Source organism: Anopheles merus, chromosome 2L, assembly GCF_017562075.2.
Source record: "Anopheles merus strain MAF chromosome 2L, AmerM5.1, whole genome shotgun sequence".
Taxonomy (NCBI): domain Eukaryota; kingdom Metazoa; phylum Arthropoda; class Insecta; order Diptera; family Culicidae; genus Anopheles; species Anopheles merus.
The window spans coordinates 36,954,620-36,975,275 of NC_054083.1; the positions used below are offsets into that span (position 1 = coordinate 36,954,620).

General features: G+C 47.4%; 2 protein-coding genes across 11 annotated transcripts in view; one reads left to right on the top strand and one right to left on the bottom strand.

Annotated features, from left to right (window-relative positions):
* Positions 1–301: 301 nt before the first annotated feature.
* On the top strand, positions 302–1,849 carry LOC121591917 (dolichyl-diphosphooligosaccharide--protein glycosyltransferase 48 kDa subunit). Its single transcript, XM_041912996.1, has one exon. It carries the CDS (start codon positions 361–363, stop codon positions 1,744–1,746), a length of 1,386 nt encoding a protein of 461 aa, XP_041768930.1. The 5' UTR covers positions 302–360; the 3' UTR covers positions 1,747–1,849.
* A 373-nt stretch (positions 1,850–2,222) lies between these two features.
* Positions 2,223–20,656, bottom strand: part of LOC121591914 (serine-rich adhesin for platelets) — a 171,583-nt gene continuing 153,149 nt past the window's right edge. For 8 of the 10 annotated variants that reach the window (XM_041912985.1, XM_041912983.1, XM_041912987.1 and 5 more), the window contains 7 exons: positions 10,496–10,751; positions 10,028–10,425; positions 9,010–9,959; positions 8,744–8,906; positions 8,567–8,673; positions 8,240–8,487; positions 5,610–7,562 (listed from right to left, as the gene is read on the bottom strand). In XM_041912985.1, the coding sequence (XP_041768919.1) occupies positions 6,343–7,562; positions 8,240–8,487; positions 8,567–8,673; positions 8,744–8,906; positions 9,010–9,959; positions 10,028–10,425; positions 10,496–10,751 (3,342 nt within the window). In that variant the 3' untranslated portion in view covers positions 5,610–6,342. Of the gene's footprint in view, positions 4,869–5,609; positions 7,563–8,239; positions 8,488–8,566; positions 8,674–8,743; positions 8,907–9,009; positions 9,960–10,027; positions 10,426–10,495; positions 10,752–20,656 lie in introns of those variants that run through there. The other 2 variants (XM_041912989.1, XM_041912991.1) reach the window with 2 other exon arrangements.

Below are 20,656 nucleotides of genomic sequence, written 5' to 3' on the forward strand. Positions count from 1 at the left end.
CAAAAATCGGTAGGAATACAGATAAATCGGTATTTCTGGTCACTCTGAGTATGAGGAAAAATATACAACTGTTTATACAATTTTATAAATCAAATGTGAAATATTGATTGTAATTTAAAAATTAACATGGCGTTTATATACAGGGAAATTGAAATGAAAACAATTTGCACGTTTCATGGGTTTCTTTTTCAGAACGATACTTTTTGAAAAATAAACTTGAAAAGGCCTTTTCCGAAATCCAACCGCACGGGAGCGCCCATTGTGAGCTGTCAAACGCGAGCTGTCAAATCGTGTGCCACAGTGGCCGCTGAAGAAAAGAGAAGAATAGAAAGAAAAATCAATCAAGTAAATTGTGCCAACATGTCGAACCGGTCGGTGCTAGGATTTACGGGAATTTTGCTGCTCGCGCTGCTTGCCCACACCCCGGCGGCGGTCGTGGCGGAGCCGGGCGAAACGCTGGTGCTGCTGGACAATCTGGCCATCCGTGAGACGCACTCCATCTTCTTCAAATCGCTGCAGGAGCGCGGCTACAAGCTCACCTTCAAGCTAGCCGATGACGCCGGGCTCGTGCTCAGCAAGTATGGCGAATTTCTCTACCAGCACCTCATCCTGTTCGCCCCGTCGGTGGAGGAGTTCGGCGGATCGCTGAGCGTGGAAGCCATCACCGAGTTCATCGACAACGGGGGCAATGTGCTGGTGGCCGGCAGCACCACCTCGGGCGACCCGCTCCGCGAGCTTGCGTCCGAGTGCGGGTTCGAGGTGGACGAGGAGAAGGCGGCAGTGATCGACCATCTGAACTATGACGTGTCCGATGCGGGCGACCACACGACCATCGTTGCCTCGCCCGACAATCTGATCGATGCGAGCATCATCGTGGGCGATCGGGCGGGCGTCGCGCCGCTCCTGTACCGCGGCACCGGTCTGCTGGCCGATCGCGAGAATCCACTCGTGCTGCAGCTGCTGACGGCGGACAGTTCGGCGTACAGCTACGTGCCGGACGCACCGATCAAGGAGTACCCGCATGCGGTCGGTAAGGGCACGCTGCTGATTGCCGCCCTGCAGGCACGCAACAACGCGCGGGTTGTGTTTTCCGGCTCGCTGTACTTCTTCTCGGACGAAGCGTTCCTGGCGCCGGTCCAGCGTGCCCAGACCGGTGGCAAGCACTTTGCCCGCTCGGGCAACCAGGACGTCGCGATGGCCATCAGCAAGTGGGTGTTTGGCGAGAACGGAGTGATCCGAGCGCGGTCGGTGAGCCACAGCAAGGAGGGCGAGTCGCAGCCGCCGTCCTCGTACACCGTGACCGATCCGGTCGTGTACACGATCGAGATTGAAACGCGCGGAAGCGACGGCAAGTGGAAAGCGTTCGAGGCGTCCGACGTGCAGCTGGAGTTTGTGCGCATCGATCCGTTCGTCCGCACGACGCTGGTCCCGGTCGGCGGTGGGCGTTACGAGGCCCGGTTCCGCATCCCGGACGTGTACGGGGTGTACCAGTTCAAGGTGAACTACGACCGGATCGGCTACACGCACCTGTACTCGACGACGCAGGTGTCGGTGCGGCCGCTCACCCACACCCAGTACGAGCGGTTCATTCCGAGCGCCTATCCGTACTATGCCAGCGCCTTCTCGATGGTGGTCGGCATGTTCCTGTTCTCGTTCCTGTTCCTCCATTTCAAGGACGATGGTAGCAAACCGGGCCGCACCACCACCACCGCCGCCGCCGCCGCCAGCGAGAAGAAGGCTCAGTAGGGTGTAGATGGCGCAAAACGTGGAAGAAGAAAAACACATTTGTAGGTGCAACATCTACATCAATTCGAATAATAAACGAACAAAAGTAATTCAGAAAAAAAAACACGTGAGTTTTTCATTTTTTCGGTTTTTCATTTCCGTTTTAATTCCTTTATTAGTTGTCTGCTTTTTGTCCACTTTTTCACGCTTTCTCTTCATTTCATTATTTTTATTTATTCATGTGTGTTTTTACTCTTTTAGTGCGATCGAGCTCGCTCCACCCTCCCGCATAGTGCCACGTGGAGACACAGTTGCTGGGTAGGCGCGCCGATTGCATTGACCAAATTTCGATTACTTCTGTGTTTACTATGATGGCATGCTTAACAAAACACAACACATCGGGTTTTGTTACGGCCAACTAGAGGGACCAGTAAAACGCCTAGCGCTTTCTCTACGGGATGATTTAAATTGTTTAATTTAACGGTTTTTTTTCTTATAAAAAAAGGAAGGAACTAACAATCGGTAACGGAATTGTTTCGAACAATTACAACCAACATACACAAGCACACAGAAAAAAAAAAAACAAACAAACAACATACATCTCTATTAGTTGATGTGGGGGTGTAATGTTGCTTAAATTACCAATTACCCCTAACAAGTGTAACAACATTGCTTGCTCGAGATTTGTGTTTTGTTATTTGTTGTGAGATTTAAACTGTTGTGTTGTACGCGACAAACAACGATATGTTTCCGTTTCCGAATGACAATTATTAGTTTTATGTTTTTCTCTCGCTCTTTTATTTTATTATTATTTTTTAATGTGTGTGTGTGTTTTGTGCTGCGCTGTACGGCGCTAGTAAAATTGTCGGTGCGATTGTAATTGTACAATACAACAATAAGGGACGCAACGTATTTACACACGTCCAGTCTTTGTTTTCCCCTTTTGTTTAACACACGTAGTAAACAAACACGTAACATTATTAAAATACAGCTCAGTTACAGCGCACATTTTGTGTGCCCAAGTACGAAACGGTGGATGAAACGCAAACAGTGGAAAACGAACATAAAAAGAAACAACAGGAAAATCCAATAGGTTTCCAATTTTTATCCTTCCATTAATTGATTTCTCTTTTTTTAATTTCTTTTTAGTGTTTAGATGGTTTCGATTCTAGATGTGTCTTATGTTTTATGCACAACATCTGCAAACTAACCAGCTAAAAGTGTGTTGTGTGTATTTTTTGTATATACTTGCCTCGAGAGAGTATAGTCTTATTGTATAAGGTTTAATTTTTTAGCGTTTTCCGACTGAACGACGGGTTTTTAGTGTAAAAAAAACATAACAAAACAACTCAGCCGCACTACAAGACCCCTGCAGAAGAAGTCTTCTAAAACACGTGTTTTTTGCATGCGCGAACCTGTATCAGGCTACCACAAAAGTGAAGATAAGGACGAGAAGATGAAGCTACCCTGCTTCTCGTGCCAGAAAATGGGCCCCCTTTGGCGCTCCTTTTCAATTTAATAACCCTGTATTGTTGTGTGCTTCCGGCTTTTTGTTTTTAAAGCGCGCCCATGGGATAGTTCCTTCCTAGCCTTCTTCCTACCACCTTTTCCATCAAGTTTTTAACATAGTTTTACAACAAGTCTTGTTTCGAATGTCCAGTGTCCAAACCCGCGACCATAAAAAGACGTGTGCCCGGCGTTGGAAGCGCAAATTGTTGTTTTTTTTTTTGTGTGTAGAAAATAGAACGGTTAAGAAGGACAGAAAGGATCGTCGTTAAATGAACATTCGAGAACTCAGTAACATCGCTAATCACTAACAAGATTAAACACGAAGCCGCTTATTACTAGTTGATTTCTGCCAGCAGACTACCCCCGCTTGTTTTCATCTTTCAACTCCCTTTCCAGCTAAAAATGAGCTTCCTGTTTCGTGTTGATTTTCTTGGTTCGCCTCTTCTCTCTCAGAGTTTTTCGCTTAATATTGCAATATACATTATTGCTACCGTTTTTTTTCGTTTCTATTCCCAGCCACTCCCTGCTACTGCCACCTAGTGTATCGCCTATCGCTTATACTTCAAAACTGCTACTAAACATCACTAAATCCGTAGAATAAAATGCCATCTTGGCGAGCACGTGGTTTGTAAGCGCCGCCATTTTGTAAGCGTGTTGGCGATGGCGGCGGCGGTGAGCTTTTTGCTACACTTTCTTTCAACTTTGATTGCTTGTTTTGTTTTCTTCTTCCTCTACTACTTCTAATTCCGCTTCTTATAGTCCAATGTGTAAGAGTGTAAGAAACGAATAGTGTTCTTGTTCACTTCTGCAACTTAACACTTTCACGAACAAAGTTCACTAATTGTCTAATTTGAGCAATAAACTCCAATTGATTGATCCAATCTACAAACGCAAATGGTTTGAATAATGTTGAAACCTCTCTCTGTTTCTCTCTCTCTCTCTCTCTCTCTCTCCCGCTCTCTCTTTTGCTGTTACTTAAACTGTAATTACCGTTGAGTGATGTTGTACGTCGTCTACTTTTTATAGTTTCGAAGCTTTTACAACCAATGCAAACAATTGACGACAGCGTGTAGTGGCTTAAGTTAGCAAAAAAATGGCTTTCATTTTCACAGAACGCGTTACACGGTTGATGTGTTGTCTCTTTCACTCAGTGTTATTTGTTTCGTTTTTTCTTCTTTTCTTCTTTCTGTTCTACATACTGTTTTAAAACATCAATTGTGAACACATTCGCCGTGCTTCGTGTTTGTGTTTTTTGTTTAGTTATTTTTTCATTTTTTCATGTTTTTCTCTCGTTTTCGCTTCTTTGGCTCGTTTGGCAGCGGTTGATGGGTTTTTTTTAATTGTGTGTTACGTTTCTAAATGGATTTGCCTGCTTTTTGTTGCTAATTTTATGTTACTACTATGTATGGTAGAACAATAGAACTAATTTAGCCAAGCATCAACTTAATCACCTTTTTTTTTTACTTTTTTAACCACAATTGCTTGAGTTTCCTCGCCAATAATTTGTGAAAAAGTTGAACTTGTTGTTTTGCGTCCATTAATGCTGCTGTATGTGTTGGTTAGGAGCAGTGAAGGGGAGGACTATGGAGACAGGAGTTGCAACAATTAGAATAACAGCTCATCCTTGTCATCATCTGGAACAAGAACAAGAAAATCTCTCAAAAAGTGGTAAGGATGGTGTACGTGTTGTGTGAGAGAGCATTTGCCAAAAATGTACTGAACAACCGAAAGCTACTGCTAATTGTGCATTCATTTGCGCACGGAACCATGAACATGAACGTGAAAGCGGGAAGGCGGCAGCAAACCTATAACTTCTAAAAGAAAACAGAAAAGTGTAAGTGTTTCGATGAAGAAACATTAAAAAAGGAAAGAAACATAGATAGAAACAAAGAATTGTGATAAATCATACACACGAAAAGAAAGAGAAAACAACCAAAGAATTAAATTGTAAACATAAAACGGAAGTTTTATTCGGCTTCGGATTTGCTTTTTTCTTGTTTTTGCAACAAATCAAAACTGCCCACTAAAACAAACCAAACGAATTAGTTAGCTACCTGCAAACACGAAAGGGGCGAGACACCGTGTCGATAAGAAATTAAGCAACGCAAAAGTATTATTTCCACTTTCGTTTCTCGAATGCCAAAATAAGAAGAGAATAATTTAATTTTTATACCAATTAGCAAAACGCAATTTTTTTCTAAAAGTACACGAAATAAACCGCAAAGAGGAGATGCATTAAAGGCTAAGGGGGGTACTTTCCTATTGTTTTTTCTCTCTCTCACTATACATTGATTCATACGCATACATACATACTGCTGGTTTCTATAACTACAACACTTCCTTCCTTCCACTGTACAATTATTGGTTTTTTTTTCTTCAATAAGTGTATTCAAATAATAGTAATAATACAGTTTAAGAATAGTAAGGCGACGCGCTTTGCAACAAAGTAATTCGGGGTTCGAGCTTTTCCTGTTTTAATTCTCAGCTTTTTTCCTCAGTTCCTTGGCGCATTTTTTAATGATAAAGATTTGGCGTTACACAACGTAAGTGTGTGTCGTTTTTTCGTTTTAATACACGTAATTTTACAAGAAGAAACAGTTGATAAAACTATAAACGATAGCGCAGCAGATTAAATTATAAGGATACACTAAAAAGTACAATACAATAGAGGCTACACTATTAAATTAAGCTAAAAGCCACTTGAAGCCAACAAAGAGAGAAGTAGAGAGAGATAGTGAGAGTGAGAGTGATAAGCATTGATATGAAAATGCGAACCGCCAGGGAGCGAGGAGGACAAGAATGGCAAGAAATCTATCGAATCGGTAGGAAATCTGTTTGTAATGCTGTCAGTTGGTGAGAGGTTGAGATGATAACGGTTGGCGCATAGTGGCGATACTGGAGATTACGAAGTTCCATTCAATGACGTTGAACGCGATGATGATGACGATGGTGACGATGGCTGAATGGAATGATTGACTCTGGGGCTCACTGGATGCGGAATTGACTTTCGAGAGCGTTCGCGTTCGCGCCTCTGGTGGGGGACACTGAAGATGGTGGAAGGATGAGATGAGGGATACGACAACATTAAAGCAGGGTACTCTCGTACCCTCAAGAGGAGGCGGCGGCGGCGGCGGCTGCCGCCGTACTAGTCGCCGCGGTGGCGTTGGTGAGTGTGATGGATTGAGATTGAGATGATTCTACTACAGCGACTGGCGCGACCGTGTCCGGTTTGGAGGGTTTACCTTTGCCGCCCGGTCCGGTCGATAGGGCGGTTCCGCTGCTGGTAAGCGCCGTGGACCCGGTGCCGAGTGTCGACAGGGCCCGTTGCTGCTGGAACCCACTCGCCAGGCTGCTCTGGGACGAGCTGTCCGAGTGGTTGTTGTGGTTGCTGCTGTTGCCGATGGACGCAAGCGACATTGCCATCGGGTGGTGCGTCGGGCTTTGGGACGGTGTACTGTTGGTGCTTTTCGCCTTCCGGAACCAGTTGCCCAGCTTCCGGCGTCCGAGCGAGTTGGAACCGTACTCTCCACTGGCAAGTACTTGCTGCTGCTGCAACACCGCTTCTTTGGGCATTTTTCGAGACTTTTTCGGCAGCGTGTTACCACCACCAGCACTGCCACTGAGCGGTGCTGCCGGCGGCATCATGGGCGGTGCACCGGTTGCGCTTGCCCGTGCGCTTAGAGATTCTTTCGCGTACTGCTGCGAGCTGACCGACAGGGACGAAGAAACGCTGCTCGCCACCGAGGGACGGAAACTGCCCGCATCGACCACATCGTACAGATTCGAATCTGCACCGTTCTCCCCGACCATTGACTCCTTGCTATCCACGTCCACGTACGGGAAGTACTCCCGATCGGACAGATTGTCATCGTCGAAGCAGGACGCGGCGCCACCATCCAGCTCGGACACGAACAAACTTTCCCCACAGAACTGCCGCTCTGAAGAAAGTGTGTTGAGGAAGCGCAGCTTGCTGCTGCTGCTGCGGAAGCAAAAGTCGAACCACTTGTTGCGCGTGTCGCAGTACAGGCGCAGCGCGTTCTTCAGCGTCACGCCGAACATCTTCCCGTCCGGCAGGTTCAGGATGCGGCAGTTGTCGAGAAAGATGCGGCCCTTGTAGATGTAGTTGGTGCGCTTGAGCAGATCCTTCTTGCAGTAGACGAGCTGCCGGTCGAACAGGAAGAGCGTGTACGTGTTGTTCCACAGGTTCGGCGACATCCGGATCGCGTCGGTCTGCAGGAACAGCCGCGTGCTGTGCACGTTGATCGACGGGCCCTGGAAGTTTTCGAACCGGGCCTGGATGCGGGACAGATACTCGCTGTGCCGTTTGCCTATTTGGTGCCCACCAGCGGAAAGCAGGGAGAAGAAATAGGGAAAGGCAAAAACATAAGCAATAGGGAAACACAAAAGCCTAGCAAACTAGAAAATCGGAAAAGAGCTCCAAAACACAACTAATAAAATCAAAGTAACCATTGACATGCTCGGTTCTCACAACACTCGCTCGCCGACAGCACGAACAGAATGGTTAAACGTCACCGGAAGGTAAACGATACGGCGGTAGGGGACGATCTTGAAAGTGACGAAGAGCCCGGCACATCGCGCCAACTCCGCGGCACCAAGGATGGTGGTGTGAAGAAAACGAAACTAGCCACCGGGTCGGCTTCTGTACGTTCAGCGGGCGATGGCGAACAGATCGACAAGAAGCCGCGCCGATACATCCCCGTGTCGACGCACTACAAGCGTACGAAAATGATCACCATAACGACCGTTAGCCGATCGTTGGATGGCGACCGGGATAAGATCGAAACGGAAACGGTGCGGGAAAGTGCATCGCGCATCTATCATCACTGAGCGGGCGAGCGAGCGATGGAGCACAAACACGAAAATTCTACGTCCCTAAAGCAAGCAAATTTTGACTGTGTGTGTGTTTGTGGAACAGAATGGAATAAACGAGTAATACTACACATTGGCCCTATTTTGGAGGAAATACCACACCATGCTTGCTCACCTTCGTTCACCATCTCGGTGACGCGGCGCATCGCCGACAGGGCGAGCTCGAACACCTCCCGGCAGTCCATCGTTTCCAGCTCGGACTTGGTGCACTTGCGCAGGTTCAGCGTCGGCAGCAGCTCCTTCCGCGTGAGCGAGTGTTTGACTAGTTCGCTAAGGTGCAGCGGGTACCGGCATATCCGTTGGATCGGGGCAAGCAGATGCGCCGACAGTGGTAACTCGGGCAGGTTTTCCGCCATACGGCAGCTGTGAAAGAGAAGAGGTTCAATTAAAAATTGCTGCTCTTCTTGAATGCTTGCGTGGGCGGCGGCGGCCAGCTACGCACTTTTCCAGTATTTGATTCGCTTCCTTATTGTTGGCATAGTTCTCCAGCTCCATCAGTGCGCGGGGGTAGGAGTTGCAGTAGGACGAGTACACCATAAACGCGGATTGCTGAGAAATGAAAACGAAACACTTAAGTTAGCCGCTGGGGCGCTTCAAATTGATCATTCTGAGCACTTACATATTCCAGGAACACTTCACCGATCCGATTGTTTGGCACGGCGACGCGCAGCGCGTCTAGGAAGGTTTGCTGGAAGCGCCAGATCTTTTCCAGGTTGGAAAATATCAAATTTACACTTTCCACCGAAAAGACGTCTTCCCGCTCGCGAAGTGGTTTAATGAAGCTGAGAGGAGAGATGAGATAGGGAGAGAGAGAGAAAGAGTGTTACTTTTTGGTCATTTCAGCACGAAGCGGAAGAGAGTCCACCACGGGGAGTCCGCTCTTACCCTAAGCACAGTGAGTTGAGCAGCTTCACGTAGTTAATCTCCGTCTCCAGCAGCTCCTTGATGATGTTCTCCTTCGTTAGGTCATGACTAGTGGCACCCGCACCCTCCTCACCCTGCCCCGCTCCCTCCACCGGTGCTGCCGTCGCGTCGCCTGCCATCGACAGGCCGCCCATCAGTCGCGTACTATCACAGTGGCCACCACCTTCGATCAGTGTCGAGGCGCTGCTGCTGGCGCCATCGTCGTCCTCGCCCGCCGGATGATGCTGCTTGTTCGGCTCACCCTGGCTGCTGATGATGATGATCTGCTTCGGCTTCGCGTACGTCGGCACAATCTTGACAAAGTCCTTCGGGAACCAGCCGCACGCGCCGTTCGACGGTTTGCTGCAATCGCCGCCTTCCGACACGATTGCGTCCGATTTTAGCCGTCCCCACCACCATGGTCCCTGCTCACGCTTCAGCACCTCGACCAGCGCGCCCTTCTCCAGCGCGAGCTCCTGCGGACCGCCGGGCCGGAAGGAAAACAGCACCTCGGCAAAGACGGGCTCGGCGGCAACGAGCAGCTCGTCCTCGACCGCAACCGCCTCGTCGTCCTCGTCCGGATGGGACGATATGCTTTCGCTGTCGCTCAGATCCAGCTCGGTCGGTATGGTGGTGGAGGTGCGCGTGTGCTGCCGTCGGCGGCGTCGCATGCCATCCACGCCTGCGCCACAGTCCGCGGAGTCACCACCGGACGCGACGATACAGTCCAGGCCGGACGGTTGGCTGAGCGATTTGCCGCTCAGGCGCGTTATGTTGCTCACGTTCTCCTTGCCCTTGCCCTTGAGCGATAGCTTGTGCTTGAGCAGGGTGGTGGAGGAGGTGCTACCGGTGCTGCTGGCGGTGGACACTTTTGCTGAGTTGGCCCGCCGCACCGGTACACCGCCGGTGGCGGTATACTGTGGTGGTGCGTCCTGGAGTAGAAAAAGGCAACCCATTAGTAAACGATCTTTCAACACTCAACTTTATGCTCTCTACTTACCCCATTGCGCCCGGCGTCCACACCGGCTGGGTGGTGGTGCTCGAGCGGGTGGAGCTGCTGCAGCAGCAGATGCTGATCCGCATCGTTGTCCAGCTCGACCTGGATGCCCGAGTCGCCGCTGTTACATTTGTCCCGCCGGTGGGACTTGGTCTTGCGGCGCTCCTTGCTCGATCGCCAGATCAGTGGCCCGAAACGGTGATGGTGATGCTGCTGCGGCTGCTGCTGTTTGTCATCCACACTCATCGTGGCTCCAGCAGTTTGCAGGTCGGTGGATGTGGTAAGACCAGCGGTCGTTGTCGGCGTCGTCACACCGGCCGCCGTCACCGGGTGGGGCGCCGATTTGGAGGTTTTAAAGTGGGAAAACGTTTTGCGAAACTTTTGCAGTACGCTTTCGGAGACTGTGGCAGAGGAAGATGGTTCAAGATCGGTCGTTAGATATAAATGGTAGAAATGAAGCGATAAACGTACCTTGCACTGGATGGTGCGTTGCTGCGGTGGACACTTTGGTTTGGACAGTCTTCTGATGCGGTGCAGATGATGACACGATCGTGGACGATGGATGCTGATGCACATTCGTGGTGGGAGGATTGAGATGAGCATTGGCCCCGGCGGTACTTAGGTGGTTGGGGCTTTCGGCATCCTTCCGACTCCTGCCTGCCGGTGCCACCACCTCGATTGGGGCCTCGGAAATCGACGGACTAGATACGGCTCTCAGCTGAAGGGGCTATTTGGGAGAAGAAGAAATAGATACAAAAAGATAAAGAAGATCAGTTAAACTGTTGGTCATGCAAAGGCCTCTGAATCATTGGCTTCTTTTTGGGGAGCAAGTCCCACCATTTGATTGGCAATTGGTCGTAAAGCGGCGGTTATCGCTGTTGAAAGTTTGAAATTCGCTAGCTCATTTTATGGCCCGCGAAGAATTTCGTGGAAGCAAAACGGAAGGATGGCGATAAGCGGAACATAAACAGGACGGTGACCAAGTGGACCAACCACCACCACCGGGCGACTGACACGACCTTGTGTGCAATATAAATGGACACACACACTTCCGAATTATTGTGCGAAGATTTCAAAAGAAAGAGTGATGTATTTACGCGCTTATTTCCGCGATATTTTTGGATGGAATGAGTTTGCCAAATCCGGTATGAACTGACCATGGGAGGATCTCTTCGCGGTTTGCGTTCGTTTGTTTTCGCCTGGGTGGCGCTATGCCGCGCCAGACATCCAGACAGGGAAGATTGAAGGACAATAGAAAGATGCTGTGGGTGGGTCCCGTAAGTTATCAGGCAGATGTGTGGGGTGTTGTCAAGCACTCCGAAATCCTCCCGGTAAGAATGATAAGCACATCAAAAAACATTCTACGGTACACATCAGGTGAAAAGGGAATTTGATACTTTATGCGCATATCGTTTTGCCACTGTTTGATTGTTTGTTTGTTTGAGACTAGATCTATTTATATAGGCGCACACTATCAGCTATGCTGCAGTCAGCTTTTCAATAACAATGAAGCTTCCAGATGTATACGATGACGAACTCCAAATAGTTGTCTGCGTATATATATATATATAAAATGATATTCCCCTTTTTGAATGTTTTATTTCCTCTCCTTCTTCTATCACAAAGAGCTCCTCTCCCGATGCGTAGTTTACTACTTATCGCACCCGGTATGATGTTATCGCGGGAAACAGTAGTAGATGTTATTAAATTTACAAGCCCAGCATGACCCCACGGATGTTTTAATTCTTATCACTTCCAGGCAGAGATGCCGCCACGCGTTCCATTGCAGTTCAAATTTCGCGTCCAATGCATCCATTGCTCCTGACGTCGTTAGAAGGTACACCGGTAACGACGACACGAGTGTTGTTGGATAGATAACATCGTCCCAGCACACACTTTTCTCCTCTAACCGATCGTGTAAACAGAGAAGCAGTACATGACGGAACAGGAATAAAAATAGGACGCAATTTTAAATATGCGCATCGGATACGCCTTTTCGTGGTTTAAGCCGATCAAACAGGATCGGAGAAGCGATAGAAAGTCCCCTTTAATATAGAACATGATTTTGAGATGAGATGGCAATTAACCTTAGCCTATAAAACCTCACCAAGCTGAGGACCCAAGCACCCGATGTGTGAGACTTCAGGATGCGATAAAAAGTCTTCCGGAAGAAGGGCACAAAATGGCAACTCAGCGTGACCGCAACTGAAACTGACGCCTGCGGATTAGACTTGTCGTGCCTAACGGTGATGGATGAGGAGATGTAATGATCACACACAGTAACAGACACATGGAAGCGGAACTCTCCACTATTCTAGATGATGCGTGAAGACTTCCAACGGACACAAACAGACACACAAAAATACACTTCCTTGAGGGTCCATACCGTTGGGTCGCATGCCCATCCACTATCATCGGCCATTGGAAAATCGTCATCTTCCGGTAGGAGTGGTGTGTAGTATTCTTGTCCTATAGCTGGAGATGCTGGTACACCTCGTCTATGATACAGGGAGCCAATGTCTCCATACCCCAGGTAGGAACTGTAAGCCCGCAGCACACTGTACCCAAGGCGTAGCTTATCCTTCTGATGATGTGAGTGGTAGCTTGAATGGTGGCCCACAGCACTGGCAGGGCGTAATCGGGTAATGCTGTAGGATTGTCGGTTTTTGAGCAACATTTTCACACGACACCGTTGTCTTTTTCGATAGGTTGTTTCCATTTACGAGTAGTTGATACACTTTCGGAGGAGGATTCTGTTTACGTTAACGTAGATCCTCGTCTTCACATAACACTGCACACGATCGTGATCCTCGTCTTCACATAACACACAAGAAATCTTTACATACAGTGCTACATTAACAGTTTATGTAAACAGGAAACCAAAACATAAGCTTATAGTCAAACACCAATCAAAATAATTGCTTAAACTCTTGATCAATATCCGATCGATAGGTCTATTCCCGGCAAGCCTCAAAATAGCACTAGTAACAATCCTTCTATTTTGCGAACTACCGTGCGCTCAGGGGTGGGAAGCTTTTGCGTGATTGATTGACATCTACAGGGACAAGAGAGAGAGATACAAGTGATGGAACTTTCCTCAACCTCGATAACTGATAACCAGGGGCAGCACTACTATTTCTGGCGAATTGTTTCACCACCGGATTTGCGGGGAGCTTCCTGGAGCTTCCCCGTGTTGTTCTTTTACCATCGTACGGTTTCCCCTTTGTTATCTACCACATGTTTGTGCCTCTTCGGGAAGCAAAGAGGCCTTTCGCGAAAATGATTGATGACAGGATTACCTTCACAGCGATCGAGTGGAAACATGAATGACCGCTCTGTCGTGTACGGCAGCACACACACACACACACCGTTTTCCGAAGAGCAAAACATTACCTTTTGGATTTATCTTTTAGACATTGGAGATAAGTGTCCTCGGCACTACACTACGCACACACGAGATGCTACGGAATAGATCCTGTACTAAACGTTCAACACATTGTAAAGATTTGTCCCGTGGAACGGTGTCCTTTTAAAACGATTAGAACTCAACTCAATCGGATTTAATCACTTTCGCTTTCATTGATCACAATATCAGGGGAGCAATATCTTTCCAATAGACCTTCCATCAGACCATCTCACCTACCATTGACCACTTTTTTTTGTGCAAAATCATTCAAGATTACCGCGGCAAATGATTTATGACGCTCCGCACGGCGTACAGCTCAAAGTCGCGAGAGCGAGAGATCGTTACCTCTACCGCACTCTTGGCTTGTATTCCAGCGTTTTCTCAAGCACGGTATTCCAAGCCGTCCGATGAAACGGTAAACGGAACCGCCTGATCGGTGTGCAATCTGCGTTGTCCTCAACTGATACCTTCATGTCCAAATGGTTATAAATTAGCTTGTGGACTGGTAAACCGAAGTTAGTAGCTGCTGTTATCAGTTAATTGCACGTAAAAATGAACACACAGCACAAAAAAAAAGCCGGGGACTCCTCAATCAAAGAAAAAGATAGAGAGAGAGGTCCGTGTGTTGGGCGGTCTGCAAGGAACTGTAGAAGGTTTGGGGCACTTGGGCGGACTTTTTTTTTCATTGGATCTCCCATTACGCCCGCAGCACGAGACAAATGTCACGGTTAATCGATCAGCTGGGCACGATTCGATCGATCATTGACGTTGGAGTTGCGGGTAATAGATGCACGTGATACTACTGGTCCCTCAAGAGAGTCTTTCCTGTAGCCGCTATTATTCAATAGGCAATTTATAGGGGCCGAGTGGCGATAGATGGACGACGGCGGTGCGATATTTATATTTGTTTATTATCGTGTGCACGGACGGTGGACTTGGGGCCATTGCACGCGGAAGAAGCATGCATGTGCGGATGACGTCGATGATAAGTCTGGTGAGTGCGTTCGATGATATGCTTGATTACCGTGCGAACGACTGTAGCATATCGAACGGTTTTCGGCAATCGATAAAAGGCAGTGCGTTGGCAGTGAAGAATTGGGGAAATGGGTAATCATTGGGTTAATTTATAAAGCTCTACATATGTCTCTAGCACTGGGTTTTTTCTTCAAACTTTTACTCCCTATTTGGAGCATCTCTCTCTCTCTCCAATCAATCTCACAAATGTCACTCATAAATCACTTGTCTCACCACGGTCTTCCCGCGCGTCCAATAACGGATGCGAAAGGTCTCCAGTGTCTGAACTTGACCTCAATTTATTTGCAACCGCTACCGCGTAAACTTTCCTCCTCTGTTAGCGCCACAGTATCTTCTCATTGCTAATTAAGCCGTGTCTCTCTCGAGCTACATCATCACATGGCGCTCGGCATGCTAATTGGCGAACAGGGCTGGTTTTATCTTTTTACCCGAAAAAAGCAAAACTTTTCATCACACACTTGAGACACTCTCTTCAACACTTCACTTCAGGTTTTAACTTCAGGGTCTCGAGTACTGCCTCCCCAGCAGCGTACAATAATTTTGCGGAACCGCGCACCTCTCGAGCGTGGTCGCCGATACGGAATGAAAAACGGTACTGGACATTCTGAGAGCCTTGGAGCACACTGTGTACCTCTTTATGGTTCCCTTGATACCGAATTGCCTATCGGAAGATTATTGTCCACGCTGTGATAGACAGAGCGTGAGGGAGAGAGAGAGAGAGAGAAAGGAACACACAAGTATAAAAGTCTTTCAAACTCCCTCGACTTGAGGTGGAGGTATTTGATACGGCGTTCGTCGGATGGTTTTGTGAAGCGCCGTCACTGATTAGTAGCACTGTCACATTTTGGAAGGTTGTTGAATGCGAGAAAAAGGTTTTATGAAACGGTTATCAGGGTGTTTTAAAGGCGCAATATCGTTGCCAGATCGAAGGAGAATGCCGCCAGTTGAATCCGGCTTTTGGGAAATAGTGAAGCTGATCTATGTTCCGAAAACAAGATCTAGCCTAGTGCCTGGAACTGTCCTTCCAATGGGGCAATGCACTTACTATTTGTCGGGCCACGTGTCGAAACCAGGAATAAGTCAAGTTTAATGCAATCAACGACCGTCTAATAACTATCTCAATTCTCGAAGGCTATTGCCACTTGGCGACACCGGTCCGTCGCGAAACACTCACGGCGACAGAGAGAAAAACGACGCTGTAAAATAGTATGTTGTTGTACAGATTTTTACTACACATTCTTAACCGGCTTACCAAGTTTTGTTTTTATTGATCGGAAGGGAGCGACAGACAGAGATAGAGAGACCAGCTTTTTATCAGCAAGCCAGCCAGGCCCTTTTGCCGTGCGGAATGTCCTCCATGCGAGCGAAAAGTGAGTATTTTGATAAGAACTGATACGCACCAGCTCCGTTGTTACAAGCTTGTAAGTAGCATTAGCAAATACACAGAAGCGATTTAGCAGAGACAGGGGATGGAGAAAAATGAACGTTTTCATTATCCATTAAAGATTGATTATCTCGTCTGGTAATCGGGTCTTTGATTCATTTTTATTAAGCGTTACACACTCATTAATGCTTCTTTGTGATGGCTTATAGTGTGTGTCGGTGATCAAGACAAAAAGCGAAAGTGTGATCGCTCTACGATAATAGTACAAAGCAAGATGAGCCAGACGTATGCATCCCACACCCTCAGATAATACGTCTTCGTGTGTTTCGTAATATCATCGAGACATCTCGAAACAAAAACAGTAAACATATTTACTACTTCCGACTGGCGTTACTCATATCGGTCGTCTACAGTGTCACCGATCCAGGCAATATTACATTCAATATTAGTCACCCGTGATTGTTGTTGTTTAATACAAGTTCCGCCGTCTCGTAATACTAGCGAAAGAATGTTGCTATCAGATGCCCCTCACATGCCGACCTGAGCTAATCACGCTGATTGCACATGGGTTGGCAATCGCCTCACAATGAATGCGTTTTGATTTTGGGGCGTAAATATTTGGGCCCGGTCCGGTGGTTTACCATCGGTGCGCTTATCATGGGACCAGTGTGACTGCGCGCGCCATCATTTGATTGATGCATTGTGAAAGCATATCAGGTAGGATTAAGTTTGTTACCCTTTTAATAAGGTAACAATAATCTCAAATAGCAGGGGGAAATGGTCTCGGGTAAATCTGGGCAGGTGTTTAAGTTGTCACAAGGTGGGCGAGATCGTTACGATTGCTGAAGATCGATCGATGATGCGACGATGTGTGCGATTGGCCGCTTAAATACAATGTGTACGCTTTCCACTGGCAGGAGGTTCAATGGTGCTGGAGGTAAGTTGTGGGACTAGCACATCGTAGGTTAATGTTCGATTCTTAACTGAAGCGACGAAAAAAATGCCCCCAAAAACCTTATTTCGTCGAGTTTATGTTTTCATGTTCGGTGGTAGTAAACACTAACGACTTGTGGCGGAAACAAAAACGGCTCTTGTATCACCCCTCCCGGATATAGAGCACCACCACCCCACTAATCTTCCAAATTACAGCTACTAATCCTCCCACTAATTAAAAATCGATCGTAAACAGCAAAAAGCTGCTGCTACTGACCTGACCCCCCGCGGGGTTTGGGTTGTTGTGCAGGGAGGGTATATGGTGTATATATAACCCAACGAAGGAAAATCATCCCTGGCAGCAAATGTCGTACAAATCAAATTAGCGCCAATTAAACGGAATGTGAAGGGAGAGGCTAGAGGGAAGTTTTTGCTGCGTTTCATGACCGGAACATGTTGCCTCCTAATCCGTTCGGAAGCAACAGAGAACGCTAGAAGGATGATAAAATCGTGTAAAACCACCTTCATTCTCTTTTTCAACCCTTCTCAACGAGTCGATTTCTACAGCAAACCCACCACCAAGGTCCTTTCTGTATGGTGTGGATTTTCCAAACACTTCCGGTTCGCATTCCGAGTTCGTTAGCGGAAATTCGATTCCGCCCTACACTTTACAATTTTACACTCGCAGGGGAATCTCGCAGGAAGAATGGCATGTGGAATGCTGCTTCAAACCTTTTTGCAGCGAGTATTTGAAAATCCCTGTTGGGTTGAGAGAGAGAGAGAGAGAGAGAGTGAAGTGTGCATCGATTTCAAGTGTTTATTCTTCCAATGAATACGTTGAGGGAACTAGGTCAACTTAGTTAGATTAATGAATTTCGGATAAAACCATATCACTGCCACTATTCATCAGTTTTAGAGTGTGATTGGATGCCCTAATGAAGAGTGAATGCTTCCTTTTGGTAAGCAAACTCAAGCACCGTGTAAATCCTAGCAAAAAAGCGTTTGGCATGTGTAACTATTAGCAGAATCATCAAAACGATTGGCGTTAGTCGAAATTTTAACCAATTAAATACACATTCGTCAAATTGGAAGGGAATTTTGCTAACATTGAGAAGAGCCATCACAGGAAATGGTGTCACTTTGTGCCGTCGGATACCGTGTCAGTCAATCGCATCCTCGCACAGTAACAGTATCGAGGGGTTCCTTTTCTCCACGAGAGATGACACGATTTGCGAAGCGTGAAACAGAAATTGAACAACGGAATACGGTGCCGTCGAAGATCGCGCGACCTTCGCGTCACTGCTTTAATGAGACTTTCAATTTCTTCTTTTGATTTTCGAGCGCAGCTTTACAAAACACAACAAAAGCGCCACGCTTTGGTGGATGGTTAATGTGCGTAAAACTGCGTACACGTTTAGCGGGAGCTGAGTGTGTTCCACGACTGGGCGAGAGGAAACCGGTAACGAAGCTGGGGCGAAAATCTTTACACAGATGATGATGATAGTAATGATGATGATGATTATGGGTGCTGAAAGGCAAAAGGAAGCTTTTATGCAATCAATGATAACGGACAATCAAATGTGCCCACCCCGCGAAAGGGAAACGACAAGGCATCGCATGGCCAGGGCACACAAGAAGATGGCAGAGAAAACAAAGCAGAAAGCAAATAAAGCGAAAAAACAAACACCTCCATATTGTGTAATGTGAAATTTTCCCTTTCATTATTTCCATTTCCATTACATGGAGATGCACGGAAACTGTGGCGTGTTCTTTGCTGTCTCTCCGCCCAGCATTATTATCCTTTGATAAGGTTGTTATCGAGCGGAACAACCTGACAACGGAACACACGGCTCCAGTGTTGCGTCACGGTTCCTTCTCGTCACAAAGGTTCGTACGCCATCGCTCAAAACAATGTCTTGATAATCCTAACAGAGACAATGAGGACAATTTCTAGGTTTTGCATTTCATTCTTCCTAGTACGACATGCTCCGTTTTCCTCCACCCAACAAGTTTTCGGTCGTGCTGGGATGTACCTCGGCCACGTGGCAGATGTCGGTGGTTCGTACAGGTCCTTTAGAAGAAGCAGAAAACCCCGAAGTTGGAAGAGGAAAGAACCGCATATGAGCCCGCCGGATGTTTTCTGTAATTCAAAACTTTACAACTCAAGAACTGAAAGATCGTTCGGGCGACGTGGTATGAGCGTTGTTTCGTCCACGCTGCTCGAGTACCTGGGCTCCGCGTTATCCTTGTTCAAAATCGCTTCAAGAAAAGTGTGTCTGTGTGTGTGTTTCTTTCTTCTCGCATTATGTCGTTTTCATCTTCGATATCCTCCTCTCCAGCGTGGGATGGAAATTGAGGGCCGTTCGCTATCGAAGAAAAACGCCAGTAGCACCGCAACAAAAAGGTTCCATTGAAACAAGCACCAAACACTGCACAGCTGTCAAGTGTTAAGTTCGCCGAAGAGATTAAGGCTTCGTGCGTATGATCTTTCACTCCAGCTGCTGCCAGTCTGGTTTGCTTACAAGCGCAACGGAAAGGTTAGGCAGGAGCGAGCGCGTACAGAAAAAAAACCCCGAAAAAAAAACCACTCCCGCGATCGAAAAATACGGAACCAGATGGTAGGTAGAGGAGGAGGAGCGGTTTGGTCGTGTCATTCCTTCCATTCTGTTCGTATTCCAACACTCCCGAACGCAGCGCGTCTGCCTCCCGGGTGAGCTTGTTCATCTTGTCTATCATCTGAAATGATGATTGAAAGATCCATCTGGCTGAAGGTGCAGTTAGAATTTCACCTCACGCGAGCTCGCCAACCAAGGTCTTGGCCGCTCCAACCAGCTCCAAACCGGGGTCAGCGATCTACCGCTGGCTGGTTTGCCCGGCAAAGCTGTGTGGAGGATTATGAATCACGGCGCTGCTATTTGCCAGCCTGCCATACAAAGGTGGGAGCTTCCGCCCGAAAGCTGAAATGCGGTGGAAAATCAGACGTCAGACGAAAGGTGTGTGGAGCAACAGGGGAGCCGCCAGAAAAAGATGGAAAGCGAGGGAGAGCAATACACCTACACCTACGGAATCGAGAAAGCATCATCAGCAACAGGCATCACAGAGCACGCCAGCCAGCAGAAGATCGGTTGTGTGCACACAGCCTCTCACGGTCATGGTTAGAGCTTGTGCGCTTTGTTGCCCTTCGGTTTTGCTTGATATCTTCAAAGTTCAATCGCAATCGAAAGGATGCAAAGCGTGGTGGGTGGGCGCGGCCTCAGATTACTGGGAGAGAAGGGCAGTGTGTCTAAGATACTCCTCATCCGGGCAAAGAAGAGCTGCATCGGATGGCAAAATGAACAGTTTTGGTGCTTAGAGCATGGCGAGTTTAATGATACTGTTGCGAACATTCACAGAAATTGGAACAAAGTTGAATTCCGGGGGAAAGCAGAAAGGAAACTCTGATAACTCACCACTTCACCTCGGTGAAGATGCTGCCCTGGGGCTCGACGGCACTGCTACTTTAGTTGTAGATGACGATACGTTGTTTGTAGAATAAATGGTGGAATTTAACTTCTTTCCTGAGCATTGTGCAAGACACGAGGTAAAATCATTCCAAATGCTTTTCACAACTCATGGCGTAAAATCGCTCTTTGTTTTATCACTTTACTGACACTAATAAAACCCTTTTTGTTGCGGAACCTTTTCAATAGAACAAGGAACCAACAAAAGCTTCAAATTTGGGAAGCGTTAAACATCAAACACACACACTGTTAAATAACTGCAGTTCCGGTCTGCATGAATTAACGCTGCCAACCACACACTGTAGCACACTTCCAGCAGGTCGTTACGTCGATGGTCCTCCAATCGGTAGGACGAGTGGCGAGCGAACCTGTGG

Coding starts and splice junctions, on each gene's coding strand:
- LOC121591917 (XM_041912996.1), top strand. CDS start 361: ATGTCGAACCGGTCGGTGCTAGGATTTACGGGAATTTTGCTGCTCGCG.